The following is a 15,821-nucleotide window of genomic DNA, read 5'->3' as shown; positions in this document are numbered from 1 at the left end:
ACTGTGTAAAAGTGAATACATTTCATATAGTTGCAAACATTCACGCCCAGGATGTACAGTGACAATGTAGAACATTAAGTTGACCTCCCGTAGACTCTACAGGAACTAACTGCAGAGAATGAGTGTCGAAAAAGTATGGCGCTTCACAAAGTAGCCTTCGGTTTTTGAATACATACCAGTCCAGGTCATTAAATCAAACACGCCCGTATCAAGCTCAATAGCATAACGTTCACTCGTATCAAGTTCTTAGATGTTTACTCTATCAAGTTCTTACTAATTCATTCGTATCAATTCTTACAAGCACACACGTACCAATATTTTACAACTTCATTCGTATCAAACAGTTCTTAAAAGTTCACTCATATCAAGTTCTTGCCAGCTGACTCGTATGAAACTCTTACAAGTACTCGTATCGAGCTCTTAAAAGTTCACTCATATAAAGTTCTTACCAGCTGACTCGTATGATACTCTTACAAGTACTCGTATCGAGCTCTTAAACGTTCACTCACGCTTCTCGCATTATGATCACGCAAATCAAGATCACATGCGTATTGTGACTGTCACATGTGCAATCTATCTTCATTCTCGCGATAACTAGAGGGTACTGAACAGAATCTGTTTGGAATTCTCACTTCCCAATAAGCTTCATGCAAGATCATCAAGAAAGTCATCAAGAACAGATTTTGTTTATTTAGAGAGTGATTCCATTCAATGTATGCTGTGCAAATGGCAATGCACTCATTACCTCGACACGGAGAATTCTTTTTTTAAGCTTTATGAATGTCAGTGAAAATGTGCAGCCTAAAAAAAAAAAAAAAAAAAAATGATCAGGCTACATAAGTAGTCCCCAGGTAGCAAGTAGAAGCTTCACTACTGTAGCACTTAAAAGCACACACAGTTGTAGAGCTGACCTACGTCAAATCTAGCACAGCTTTTTGTGTGATTCGAACCCAGTAACATTTCTTAACACGTCCTCTTGACCACGCCATCTTCACATCTAAGACAAACAAAAGCTCTGAACGAGTCATTGTGGAGTGAGAAAAAAAGGGAGGGGTAAGGTAAGGGTGGAGTAATCTAAATTAAAACACAACCCAGTTTCAGTGTTAAGGGCATACCCAAGAGTGACAGAAGGTGGTTGTGTCCACACAGGGTAGACGACGGGACCAGCCTTCAATATTTACAATAGTTCTAAAATATTTTACTAAGGAAAAGAGATGGGTCTAATAACAACCATGGAAATGTAATGGTGTTTGCGAATCCTTTATAGAAGTTAGATCTATAATGAAACAGACGTCAATCTTAGCGCTGTGATCAAATGAACAACAATATTGTAGATCAAGCACTGTCCACTAAATTGGCCTACGTCTAGAACGTGAACATAGATGACTACATTTTAATGTTGTATAAATGACGTCATGGTCACGATGTGTTATGTATTATAGGATGGCTGCCTGGTCGTGCGGTTTGCACGCTGGACTGTCGTTCAGATTTATCGATGGTCCCGGTTTCAAACCCTGCCCGCTCCCATCCCCCGTCGTCCTGCGGGAGGTTTGGACTAGGAAGTAATTATCTTCAACTCTGAAGGAACATCCGAAACATGTAAAACATTTTACAAACAAACAAACATTTTACTCAGAATTTTGACACGATTCCCCCCCCCCCCCCCCCCCGCATTTATGAAGGGACAGACTGAAGAAGCTCAAAAACATAATAAAGAAGTAATGAATGTCTGTGTGGTAATATGGTTATTCTATAGATTTTTAAAATCTATTTTATTATTCAAGTATTAACTGCAGATTCTGCCTTGACATTAAGGGATATAGCAAACGACCTAATTCTCTATACAAGACTTCTTTCCCCTTGGCTTAGTACATTTTCTATATAAAACTAAATAATTATGACTGACTAAATTATTCTTTAATTATTGTTTTTAATTGATTCATGTGTTTTCACCGAACATGAGCTTATATGCAAAATGTGACTGAGTAGAAGTGGACAAACACATTGATAGCGAAATCCAAACACGAAAGCTACAAAGTGAGTTACTTAAGCGTTGTAAAATGGAACACAAAAATATCTGAAACTCGTGGAATTTTTACTAGGCCGGTAACATTTTTAGTAACCCCCGTAAGGGGGAAAAGCCGTTATTTGAGAAGATATTTGGAAAAAAAAGTCTCTGCAATGGCTGGTAGGACTAGACAGGAATGAAGGTTAAGGGTAAGAAACTCTCACTGAAATAAAAATCTACGTCTTTTAAAAAAAAAAGGGGGGGGGGCACAAACAAACAAACAAAAAAAAAACATTTTCAACATTTAACTCATTATAAGACTCAAAGACTATAACTGATACAAATGTTGTGCATCAATGATTTGACTCACAATATCGTGGATGTCATTCGGTGCACTAAGATATTTTGTTTATTATTGCAATAGCTTTCTACAAAGCACTTTCAATTGGTTATAAACTTTTATAACAAAACATGTCCACTTATATATATAAAAGCTTGTCATCGAGTCCGAAGATCCATGAGCAGTGTAGTATTTCAGGTGGCTACGCTGTCATAGCTACGATCTACATATTTTGTCACATCCAACGCAGACATTTCATTCCTCAGGCTATGCATCCTTACAATCAAATCAATAAATAAGAACAATCTGATATAAACTTTGTCACATGTAAATTATGCCGAGAAAACAGCTAGGTTGGCAGCAATAGCTCATCCACAAAACTGGATAAACCACCTCCCTCATCCCTCCAAAATACATGCTCAACTCAAAGTTGTCAAGTCCAAGAAACATGATGAGCGAGGAATACAACTTACAAGGTGTAAAAAAAAGAAAAGAAAGCTAACGGGAGCATTGTCTGCTAAATCACTAAAGGTGGCGCCATATTTCCGTTAGTGATGCCATTGCGCTGCTCCAACACGCGCTAAAAATACTTTTGTGGTCTAGAGAGTGTTGAACCTAACAGCGAGTTTTGTTTACACTAAGACTTTAGGCGTTGTTTCTAGACTGTGTTGTAATCTCACCTAATGGCTACGATGTCTAGCTACAAGATCTCAGCATCACTTTGAAGTTAAAGCCGTTACACAAGGCTGGATGAGTTCCATGTTAAATAGAGCTAAACTATTAGCCTCGAATTGGGGCTAACTTGATAATATTAGCTACTTTTTGTTTTAACTGCGGATTTCCAAAATAGAATCGGACATGACCGCCATTGAAAATAACAATAATAAGCCTTTTCTTCGAGTCCGAAGATTGATGAGGAATGCAGTACTCCACGTGGCTACGCAGTCCCGGCTACGACCTACATATTTTGCAAAAACTCAGCGCAGACTAAACCGTTGACCACCGGCCGTGGTAGATTTATTTTCACTTTTTTGCCGTCCACGCCTGTCCTCAGCGGTGGATTTAGTTTTGGTCTCAAAGGCATATCAAATGCATATCAACTGTATATCCCGCGAAATCTCTAGATGCCTGCATTAAAGAAGCCGCTGACAGGTGCTATCTTCTAATGAAAATACAACAAGTGATAGTTAATAGCCGTAATCACAAGTCCCTGTATAAATACAGAGAGACTGAACAGAAAAATATTTATAGACTGGCCAAGAGACAATATTTTATAATATACTAGCTAATAAATTCTAAAATAAAAAAAAAAAAAAAAAAAGAAACAAGAGTATAAATATAATTTGAGTGGAAACACAAACTCAGAATCGGCTCCAAACTGGTCCACCCAGGCAGGTAAAAAAGACAGGTTTCGGTATTTTCAGCACGAATATCAGAAGCTATGAACAGCATGAATACCAGAAGCTATGAACAGCATGAATACCAGAAGCTATGAACAGCATGAATACCAGAAGCTATGAACAGCATGAATACCAGAAGCTATGAACAGCATGAATACCAGAAGCTATGAACAGCATGAATACCAGAAGCTATGAACAGCATGAATACCAGAAGCTATGAACGGCATGAATACCAGAAGCTATGAACAGCATGAATACCAGAAGCTATGAACAGCATGAATACCAGAAGCTATGAACAGCATGAATACCAGAAGCTATGAACAGCATGAATACCAGAAGCTATGAACAGCATGAATACCAGAAGCTATGAACAGCATGAATACCAGAAGCTATGAACAGCATGAATATCAGAAGCTATGAACTGATCATATCATTAACCCCAACCCTATCTCCGCCAATATAAAAAGAAGACATGTAGGTATCGAAAGTGTTGCCGATACCGAGTACTATTGTAATAGTCGACATAACACTGAGTAGGAAGATTTATTAATTATTATAAATATAATTGAATCTCGAATACCGTGTCCTATATTGCATGTCCCATGAAATGCGTAGGACGTAATTATCTTCTCTTAACTAACGTTCGTAATCTATAAGATATCTAAGAATTCACAGTCCATGGGGGTGGGAGGGAAGGAAAATGCTCCCATGATGCAACACGACATAAAGAAGAACAATAAGACGCCAATCAGAGATTCAGCAGCTTCAGATGATTATGGTCCCTGGGAGCTCGTGTCATTTACTAGCACTCCTCGGAAATCCACTTCCCATTTGTCTGACAAACGCCGGACGCTAGAGGCTTAGCATCGATCCGTGGTGGACATTCATTAGGGGCGGAACGAATAAATCATCGCGCAACGCTAAACTGATTTGATGACTCTTTCAAATGAGTGTGAAGTCATGAACAAGATTTTGTTTGTGTTTCTTTTTTTTTTAACCATTACCGCTCCTTGTTTTGTGACAGATCTGTTGTCAGGGCCACCCATGACATGTAACAGGCGCTCAATGTAAAATTACTATGTAAGCATCTTCTTTTCGAGTCTAAATGTAATTCTGAACAAGATAACATAATAAAAAAAAAGTATTACGCTACACCTATTTGGAGGCGGCCCTTGCGTTTCAGCCGTTCTCAATCAATATGATATTATTATCATAATAGACTTTGTATGAGAAAATGTGTGTCTTTGTGTTGACGTCATCTATAATTCTGAGAACTTTATATAATCTTGATCTAAGACCGACGCTAAAATAGCACGAACTGGCTTTTTGTGTGTGTTCATCTTGTTCTAAGAAATGGTAAAAAAGAGAAGTGCTTATTCACTAAGACAGAGATAGACGCTGTGCAAAATAGTCTTAAGTATCCGCGTGGCCATCTGGAACAGATAGTAGCCCCCCCCCCCCCCAACCCTTTCGACCTTCTCAAGTTCCAAGTGTGAAGCATTAGATATTAATTAACAATTAAAGTCCGAGACCTTTCCTATATTTGATTCTCAAAGCAACACCGAAGTCAGCCAGAAGTAGACACAGCAGTTCCAGGTGATACCTTTTCTATTTATACGCCAGAATGTAGAAGACAGACAATCAAACAGAAAGACAGATTGATTGATGAGCATACTTCTAAAAGACAGAATTGTAAAAAAAAAAATGTTTTTGTCCAGTAGAGACGAACAGTATTTGAGTTCATGAGCTTTGTTCATAGATCCAATGTTTCCCAAAATGTTCCTTTTCTATCTCTTTCAAGGCTAGCCTAAGAACGTTTGACCTGCAATGTCAATGTCACAGAGGTCAAGATATAATGAGGAAATAAAAGAGTGCAGTAGATATGAGCTCGCGGAACGCTTCTAATATACTTTGTTCTCACAGCAACACCCAAGTCAGCCTGAAGTAGACACAGCACTTCCAGGTGATACCTCGTCTTTTTTTTCTTCTCCCCTCTTCTTTTTTTTCTTCTCTCCACCAATGTCAAGGCAACACTCGTAGCACATGTGTATGTGCGCTTTCTTTAGAAGCTTTGTCTGCTATAGCTTAAGTTTCTCACAAGCACCGCTGTTCCTGTGGGTAGCTCCTGGGGTACGGGAAGCCACAGGTTAAGAATCGCTGACCTTGTGTCATAGGTCGAGGTAAACAAATGATTACATCCTTACGATCGCGTAAAGTCATGCAGCTATTCTTCCTTCATGGTAATGCATCCCATATGATGTGCTAGTATGAATCACCCCTAGTGTGAGTTCACTCAACAGCGGATCCTTTACCTTCAACCAGCGGCGTAGTTAGGGTGGGGGAGAATTTGAAAATTCCCCCGGACCCCCCACTTGAGCGTTTTTTTTTTTGCATTAAATATTACGCAGAGGAGCGGGCCCCCAAATGGTGGAAAATTCCTACCTACGTCCCAGCCTCCAACTGTCCCCCCATATTTATTTTACAGGAATTATCTGCTGATCGACATTGTGAGCTCTGGGACCCTTCACTTGAGGACCACCAGCCTTTACAACAATGCTCGTACCGATTATCTTTGTTGACCTTTTCAATAGGCCAAGCATTTATCTCTCACTCTGGTTTCCCCCTCTTCCGCTCCCCCCCCTCTCTCTCTCTGTCTCTCGCCACATCGCAGACGCGCACACACGTGCCACTCACACACACACGAACGACCCGATTCCCATACATACCTTTTGGCCAGGCTACGCCCACTCCCCCCATGAGATTCACCTGTGTGCCTGAAACCCCAGTCTTGTCAAATGGAGACTACTCACGTGGTTTAAACGGCACAGAAAGTCTACAAGACGTATTCACTCCAGCAAGTCCAAGTCCAAGACGTTATTAGACAAAAGTCTTAACTTTGTGTTCCTTCTTAGCGTTCCAACAAGTACAGAGAAAGTTGACTTACATTCAACATTTAGTATCTACATTAAATACGGTTTCACAAAAAAAAAAAAAAGAAGCTTGTTTAAACTGCTTAATAATTTAAGTTTCAGCTAAATAATTCAACAACATACACCCATGTTCCATTGTTCTGTGAGTAACGTTTGATTTCCAAGTTCGCTTTCTCAAATGTATTTTCAATGCATTATACTTGTCAAAGAAAATACTCTATTCATAGAAAAGAATAATATTGTCATTTAGGTGAAGGTTTTATATGTCATATGTTCTACAATTTGGAAAATGGGGGGAACTTCCTTCATTGGTTCTGATTTTTTTTTTTTTGAAATATTCTATGACAAATATTGGAGAATTTTTGTATTTACCTTCATATTCTATGACAAATTGGAGAATTTCATGGTTCTACATGGAGGCAAATTCATATATAGCAATCTTTTTTTTTTTTTGCGTATCCGGTAATAGTATACGGAAGTATTGATCATCGATGTATTTTAATCAACTATATAAAACTCTAAGAGAAAACAAAGAACATATTACAGTAGGCCTATATCTTTAAAAGTTTAAGAATAAAAGTCTTCAATATCGATATATGTTAAAGAAATTATATGCTCCAGATTATTAAATTAAAAAGATATATATGGTTTCATATTAAGTCGCCGATATGTTACACCAAGTTATATGCAATTAGGTAAGACCACTGACTAGGTAATGCATGGGGAGACATTGTTCACATTTTCTTGGGTTCTGGCGATCTGGTTTGAAAATTGATTTTAATTTCATACCACGTTCCCCCCAGCCACGCCATTATGGAATGCACGAGAACAATCTGGAAATTCTCTCGACGTCCTTATTTTCTTTAACGATGCCCCCCGGCCCATCGTTTACCTATTGCACCACGTGACGGGAAGTCATTCACCCATTCATTGCGTCATTGTTCTCAAGTCTAGACTCAACGAGCATATAGCCGGATGAATGTGTATAAATGATATGGACAACATTAGGTTTGATTTACCCCAAATGTATGCATGAGAAAGGTATGTGTATTCACGGCTGGTTCCATAACAACTGCCAATAGAGATGGTGGATTCATTTGAAGGTATGTGTACTCACAGTTGGTTCCACAACAGCTACCTATAAAGATGATTGATTCATTTGAAGGTAGGTGTACTCACAGCTGGCTCCACAACAGCTACCTATAAAGATGATTGATTCATTTGAAGGTAGGTGTACTAACAGCTGGCTACACAACAGCTACCTATAAAGATGATTGATTCATTTGAAAGCCAAACATCGAAAGGAGGCCTTCGAATCTTTCCAGCTCTTTGAAAGCAAATGTTGAAATCGAGTGCGGTAATCAAATGACGCTGGTCATAGTGCTGACCACGATACATTTCAGCTTTTAACGACCAGCTTTGCTCGGTGTTCGAACACAAATTCTCTGTTTATCTTCAAAACGAGTACTTATAAAAAAAAAAAAATACAATCGTAAATAAATAGTTAATACCACATTCCCCACAGCAATGGAGAGTATTTGACGACAGGTTTACACTGAGATTGGTTCTCTGACAGAAGATAAGACAATTCTATTTATAGACAAACAATCGCAGAGCGACTGCATCTTCCAAAGCGTGTATAGATCACATGCTCGTCGCCGGGGAAACGGAATAACTAATCAACATGCGCAACATAAACATAAATTATACATATTTTATGGTCTCAACAACAAAAAACAGGTTGACAGAGTGAGAAAGAAATCGATTACTGATGATTATGGTCTTGCATTCGAGTCCCGGATTATTCAATGGGATACTCTGTTCTCCTGAAGTTTATCGGCTTCAATGAGTATCTGATCTAAGCTGAGGTTTAAGTTTGTTCGGTCGCCCACATGACAACCATGTAAACAGTTGGACACAGTTTGAAAAAAAAAAAGAGCTTTCATCTTTCCTACTGATCAGTAGCGTAGCTAGGAATTTGCCATCATTTGGTGGCTCGGGAGGGCTTGACCTCTTTGGGGGCCTCTGCAATTTGCATAATATTAAATGTAAAAAAAAAAAATATTTCGAACACTCATATGGGATTTTCAAATTCCCCTACCCCACCCTAGCTACGCCACTGCTACTAACCATTATTAAACCTCGAAGAAAATGTGTTTCAAAAGATAAGGAGATGTGTTTAAAACAGAGAAGATAGAACCAAAACAGAACACCGATATACAGAAAACACGTGTAAGTTAGGAGTCAAGAAGAAAAGCTAATCAAAACAATTCATCAAAAGTTTGTTTTTTTCCAATCTATGGCCAGCGGGTTTTGTTTTTTTTTTTGTTTTTTTTTTTGTTAGGAATCTTGTGAAAAAGAAAAAAACAACTATGAAATGCCAACTAAAATTGTGTTTAATGTTTAAAAAACAACAACTAATTAATGTCTGAAGTGTGTATGTTTACTCAACAAAGTTGGCATGTTCTGAAAGAAGGAGTCCTGGTGTCTACGGTCTGGGACTCCTACGGCATGAACCCACGCCATTAGGTATCAATCAATCTACCTAACGTTTCAGTGGGTGCGATTGGGGAGATAGAGAGGGAGAGGGGGAGGTGAGTGGTGTATTTCAAAACGTATAATTACATTATGATTGGCTGTTCATACACGAGGGACACAATTTTTGATCGTATGTATTAAAAAAAAACTTAAGTTATCAAAGAAATAAAAACTTAGAAAGTTTTAAAAAACAAACCTATGTCTATAAACGTTATATATATATATATATCATCACCCTGAACTCATGGGCCTACATCTTAAGACAATGAGTCCGAATATCACGAAAGATTGTAGAATTGTAACCCCCAGCTAGGAGGATCCATAAGTGACCAACATAGTTCGCCACACTGAAGCTAAAGGAAAGTCCCGAGGTCAATTTCAGTTTTTCATTTCGTCGTCTGCTTCTCATCACAAGTATCACTATTGTAGGCCTACGTGTATTTCATTGTTACACTCCATGTTGCCTCTTCGTGTTTGCACATCTCTCATTGCACATTCCCAATGAACTACTCAGTTTCAATGACCACACTCTGTTACATAAGTGACATTCATAATCTGATTAGTCACGGCCATCTACACTTTATTTACCTTTTTTTGATTTTGAGGGTCCAGTTTTTCAAAAACCAAAACATAAAAAAAAATACCAAAATACTTATCTAATGAAGAACCCCACATTTACATACTTATACCTCAACAATTTAAGATTTACTTCCCTTTTGGATATCAAACAAACTTAATACATTACCACTATTTAATTAGCTAATTGTTGTTGTTGTTTTAATTGATTCATGTTTTGATAGAAGCAATGAATAATTGAGCTATGTTTCGACTTGATTCAAGAATGCGAAGTTTGAGAAATAACGTGTACAAAATTTGTACCAGACAGAGTGAGGTGATAAATTTGGATAAATTTGATTTTGCCAGCTAAAAAAAAATGCACACCAATTATTTCTATATGCTTTTTAAAATACATAGGTCAGTGCCTCCGGTTTATTTTTTTTTGTACACCGGATACACCAAAAGAAAAAAAAACCTAGATTAATGTATATGCCTCCATTATGAAACCCCCCCCCCCCATGCCTCTAAGAGCGAGCTTCATATCTCCTAGGCAGTACTCATGAGCTACCCATCATGCATTTCTCATCTGTATTGTATACGCATTATTGTAATCTTACACATGTCTAGTACACAGGCATTCGGCATCAAGCATCTCACACACCATTTTGTTTCCACCCTGCTTCTTCACATAACAGAATGCCTTTACGACTACACGTCTCTAATAAACCCACAAACCTCACTTTTCGCACATATTCCCCGCACCAGTCTCCCCCCCCCCCCGCCCCTACTTTCGTCTGGAATCTTTTAGTAATACAGCAGTAGGTTTAAGTTAAATACCTAACAAATACGTGTGTGTGTGTGAGCACGAGCCTGGTCTCTTCCACCAGACGTTAATAAGCCTTCCCCCCCCCCCGCCTTTTTTTTTTCGACCATTTATCTCTCACTGTCAATCAAAATGTAAGCTGATGTCAGGCCCCGCCTATTTCTCAGGTAAAAAAAAATACACTTTTTTTAGGTAACACTTACACGCGTGTTACCTTGTGCACATAAAAAAAAAGCACACACTAAAAAAAAAGGTTTCTTAAGCCTTACATTTTGAAACGTTCGTGTGATTTCACTTGACTCACTCATGTGTCAGTCATATTTGTACAAAGGAAAAATTGAACTGTGCGCCTACAGCTGGAGACAGCCAATGGACTGACTAAGTATGTAATGGAATGATGGTCAGTTCTGGATTCGTCTTCCAGAGCCCCCTACCCCACCCCATGCTGCTTTGTTGTATTTCTCTCACATATTACTCGGTGGGTCAAATTCAAACAGAGGTATGTGCACCACGGGAAGGTTGTCCCGTTGAGATCACAGACGGAGGCCATTAACGGCTTATTAGAGCTGGAGTTTTCCACCATTGAACTCCACTAGCATCTTTCAAGACACGTCTGCTGAGCAGCTCTTTGTATGAGGCAAGTTTCAAGTTGTGGGCAATCACAGCAACAATTTTACATTTAATCCACCACAGACAGCGACACCTACCCCAGCACTCTGTATGGCACAGCGTAACAGAATCTTCCTTTTCATGGCACAGAGTGCCTATGAGCCCAAGCAAAAGAGCCATTCAGTGCAACAAAGTCAGAGTGCCTATGAGCCCAAGCAAAAGAGCCATTCAGTGCAACAAAGTCAGAGTGCCTATGAGCCCAAGCAAATAAGCCATTCAGTGCAACAAAGTGGACGTAGACATTATTCAACAACATAAAGACCTGCCTTAGTTTGGTTGCTGGGATGAGTATGAGATTTTCGGGGACGTTGTTAGTATTTCAACTAATTCTGTTTTGACGGGCAATAATAGTTCACGTGATGTAGCTTACAAAACTAGAACGCAGGGACATCAACTGTAATGGATGGGAAATACCCTGTATTAGACCATAAGGATGCCAGAGTACAGAGAGCACTGGCAGACTGGACATTTGTAGTGACACTGAGATCTAGTCAGTTTGGGTCTCCCTGTCTCATATATATTTTTTTCCCCTAATAACCTTTTTCTAAATCCAAACGCTCAACATATACGAGAAGTGAACAAAATGTAAATGTGTCAGCTCCTGTCAACTCCATGTTAAGGTGTCAACTCTACATAAAAGTGCCAACGCCATATAAAGGTGTTAGCTTTTTTTTATGTCTTCAGTTAAATGCTTCTAAATAAATAAATAAATAATCATTGTTATAATAAAATCCAAAATGGGGCTAATGTTTAATGGAACAATGGTAGCTTCTTCTTCTTCTTCCGTTCTTCGTTCTCATTATTAAGTTGGAGTGTTCAGATAGCCGGTCCAATATCTGAAATGAATGCGAAGTAGTTTCCAGACCAGGCAGATCTCCACATTATCATTTAGTCTTTCTTTTATGTTGGTGTTTTGGGGCAAGTGTCTTGTTCGGGCCTCTCGATGGAGAATGCACTTTGTCGGCGTTCTCTTACCAAACGTCTCTGTTGTCCGGTTCTGAGGCGAACAATTCTAAGTTGGTCATGTCAGAATAGCTTAGAGTAGGCGTCGTCTTTCTTGTTCATCTGGATGAGAGCTTTCCATTTTTTGGTTTATCCTATTCACTATTTGTTTTTTTTATTTCTTCTGGATAGTGGGCAATTTTCGATTGCTTATCTGTTCTATCAAGCATGTCAGTCTTCTCATTTCCTTCTATTTCAATGTATGCTGGGAGCCACAGGAGAACAGTTTTCTTGATGTTGTTGTGGGGCTTTACCAGGGATGTTCCAAGTTGTTTCACATATGAGAATATGGTGGCTAACCATGAGGATTTACACACACTTTATTTTAGAATAAGTATTAGCAAGTAGACCAAGCATAATTAGACTCTTCCAGTCAGAATAGATTCCTCCAGAATAGACTCTTCCTCTTTTTTTGTTGAAGAGGGAAATCCTGACTGGTCATGCATGACCACATGGTTAAATGATAATGGCTATATAATGCTTGTACAAGCACATAAGATTACACTACACACTTTGGTAATGCCATGGCACTATGTAGGCCTACAGTGTTTTGTGAAAGATGTTTCAACATATATCCTTACAGCGCATTGATACATTTCAAATGGTGGAACTATGTTTATGTTGTTCTTGTTTTTTTTTTAATTATAAACGTTGAACATGAAGGCCATATCCATCATTTCCTTGTTATTTAGTTGTGTAATGATTAAAATGATCACAATCTAAATAATAAGATATTTGCTAAAATTACAAGTAAAAAAAAAACTTTAAATGTTTGCAGGGAAAATAATCTTAGCAAAGAAACAATCATATAATCTTATAAATCTTAAAAGTTTTTACTCAATAGTTAAAACCAATTTTAAGTTCCACTTCTACCACCACCGACAACAATTTTTGTGACATAAAAATAATTCCATGTCACAGAATTCTTTTAGTAATGGGCTTAATGGATACAGATGGACCATAGAAATACTGGTGAGGAAAACTGTTGAAAATAAGTGTCATAATAGATTTAACAGGCAAAAAATTTAGCCATATCACTTAATATTGAAAGATTAATTTCCCTTATTGGTATCAAACAAAATAATTATTTACCAGTATCTAATATGACTTATGTTAGGTACCAATTAATAATTATGTAAAGTTTCAACTTGAATCTAGAATGGGTGTGGGAGAAATAGCATATGTTCAAAATTTTTACTAGACATATAACATTTGTAATAAGATGTAACAAATGTGTTGATCAAACTCATTAAGAGCACTTAAATATTTGTCTAATATTTCCTTCAAACACAGAATATGGTATTTATAATATTACTACCCCTTGATTGTAAGTTTTTTAACCTGAATTCCATATTTCAAACCTATGATGTTTTTAAAAGCTCTGACAATGACCAACATTATGATTCCAACTAAATGTTGCTTCTATCAAGTTATCATTTCATCGGCACACCCTCTTCCTCTTTTTAGGCAATAGTAATCACAATTCATTTAACATTAAATCCTTAATACTATAAATGTGAGCCTCTTTGGGTGTGGAGAGGTGGTGGTAAAATGCTTGGCTTGGGTCACGGGTTCAAATCACAGTGAAGACTGGGATTTTTTATTTCAGGATCATTAGGACTCCTCTGAGTCCACCCAGCTCTAATGGATACCTAACATTAGTAGGGGAAAAGTAAAGGCAGTTGGTCGTTGTGCTGGCCACATGACACCATGACAATTGTTGGCCACAGAAACAGATGATATTAACAACTCCTGCCTTAAAGTTCGCAAGGTCTGAAAGTGGAACTTTTTTTTAAATGAGTGAATGTGATAATTACTATTTCATAAAGATTTCATTTTGAAGGAAACAAAAGAAAATATACTGACATGAGTTCTACTTTCATATATTCTTTTCAAGGAAAAAGTCAAAACTTGCATTAATTCTAAACTACAGATTCTTAGCAGCTAAACTGATTATCAAATATTATAAAATGAAAAAAAAAATGATATTTATTGCAGTAAACCATTTTTTAAAAGTAATTATATTTCAAAGATTTGCATGTATTTTTTTTAATTGCTTTGTTCTGCTTTATTAATACAGTTCTCCATTGTTTTTAATATAAATATATTTTCAATTGATGCATAACTAACTGAAACTTGAATTTTAAACATATAAACACATTGAAGCAAAGATTCCTGCTTAGACATTAAGAGAATGGTTTTGTTTTTTTCAGTTTCAATAGCTAACAGCATTTAAGTAAGACCAGCATATGTACTGTCATATATCAAAACTCTGATCAACACATTTTTTGTTGATCATGAAAATTAACATTTTCAAAAGCATTATTATTTATAAATTCTAGTATATATATATGCTAAAAAACAATTTCTGGATTGGTGAACCCCTCATCTTTAACAGAAACATCCACTTACAGCCTACTTACCAAGCAGTTTGAATATAAGACTGCACTTACATGCAAACAAATAAATATATTCATCGCACTAAGTTAGACAAACCTGTCAGTGAATTGAGACAAGAAACATACTCAAGAGTCGACGGAGCCCAGGTTCATACCCAAACTCAGAACAAAACTCATAAAGACAGGTCAACATAAGATAACATTAGCTGTTTCTTGAATCACTGCTCTTTAATGGTGATGTTTAAAAGATGTTTATTTTGCAGTATGTCTACTTTCATTTTATCTGATAGCCCAGGTTATCCCCAAGATATGTCAGTTTGTATGATCAAAGGGTATGTTGTATTGTAAATTTTTGTAGTAATCATTCATGTACATTGGCTTATAGATCTAAGTAATATCATACCAGGAAATAAAAATTAAAAAAAAAACAGGATTCATGCACTATTATTTTAGTGTGTAGTTTGGTTACTATGGCAACATTTTTTTTAATTTCATGACTAAATCCTGTAAAACACACATAGACATAGATCTATATTATTTAGAGATAATAGTTTTAAGCAATTAGAATCTACTTACCCCCAGTTTGACCACTTGCTCATTGAGAGATTTGACCCATTCATCAACGAATTCCGGAGCATGATAATAATGAAGATAAAACCAGTTGACGGCACTGTTGAACCACTGGGCTGTTTCCAACTGCAGGACGGCACCGGTCAGGCTAATCTCCCCATCTTTCGTTTCACGGAATTTCTCTCGGGGTTGCCTTTGCAAAGGCCCAAATGCCGCCACGATGGCATTGACAGCTAAGATGACAATGAAACATAGCGTGCACCAGCCTAACAGCAATAAATCCAAAACATAACTATCGAAATCGAGCTCCGTGTACCAAGTACGGCCAGTCTCCGCCATCTTTTCTCTGACTTCCCCGAGTCTGTACCAAATAAGCCTCAGGGTTATATCGGCCATGTGGAAGCCAATCGGAAAATAGGCGGGGTAACGTGAGTAGATGGGTGCGCGCTCTTGCCATAAACGACTCACTCCTGATGCTCTTGGTACCTCCTCTGTGTTTTCTTTCCTGCCTTTCGGCTGTCACTCAAACCCTCAAAAATGTGAACTAGAGAATTCCCTTGCACCTTCACCAAAAGGAAAGTGAC

The 15,821-nt window shown here is 37.7% G+C and overlaps 1 protein-coding gene across 13 annotated transcripts in view; it reads right to left on the bottom strand.

Moving 5' to 3' along the window:
* Positions 1-15,788, bottom strand: part of LOC106055154 (phospholipid transfer protein C2CD2L-like) — a 59,158-nt gene extending 43,370 nt beyond the window's left edge. For all 13 annotated transcript variants that reach the window (XM_013211298.2, XM_013211301.2, XM_056009593.1 and 10 more), the window contains exon 1: positions 15,244-15,788. In XM_013211298.2, coding sequence (XP_013066752.2) covers positions 15,244-15,633 — 390 coding nt within the window. In that variant the 5' untranslated portion in view covers positions 15,634-15,788. The remainder of the gene's footprint in view (positions 1-15,243) is intronic.
* Between the last annotated feature and the right edge of the window lie 33 nt (positions 15,789-15,821).

Source organism: Biomphalaria glabrata, chromosome 14 (genome assembly GCF_947242115.1).
Source record: "Biomphalaria glabrata chromosome 14, xgBioGlab47.1, whole genome shotgun sequence".
NCBI classification, from domain to species: domain Eukaryota; kingdom Metazoa; phylum Mollusca; class Gastropoda; family Planorbidae; genus Biomphalaria; species Biomphalaria glabrata.
This window is presented reverse-complemented; position numbering and strand designations above follow the sequence as displayed.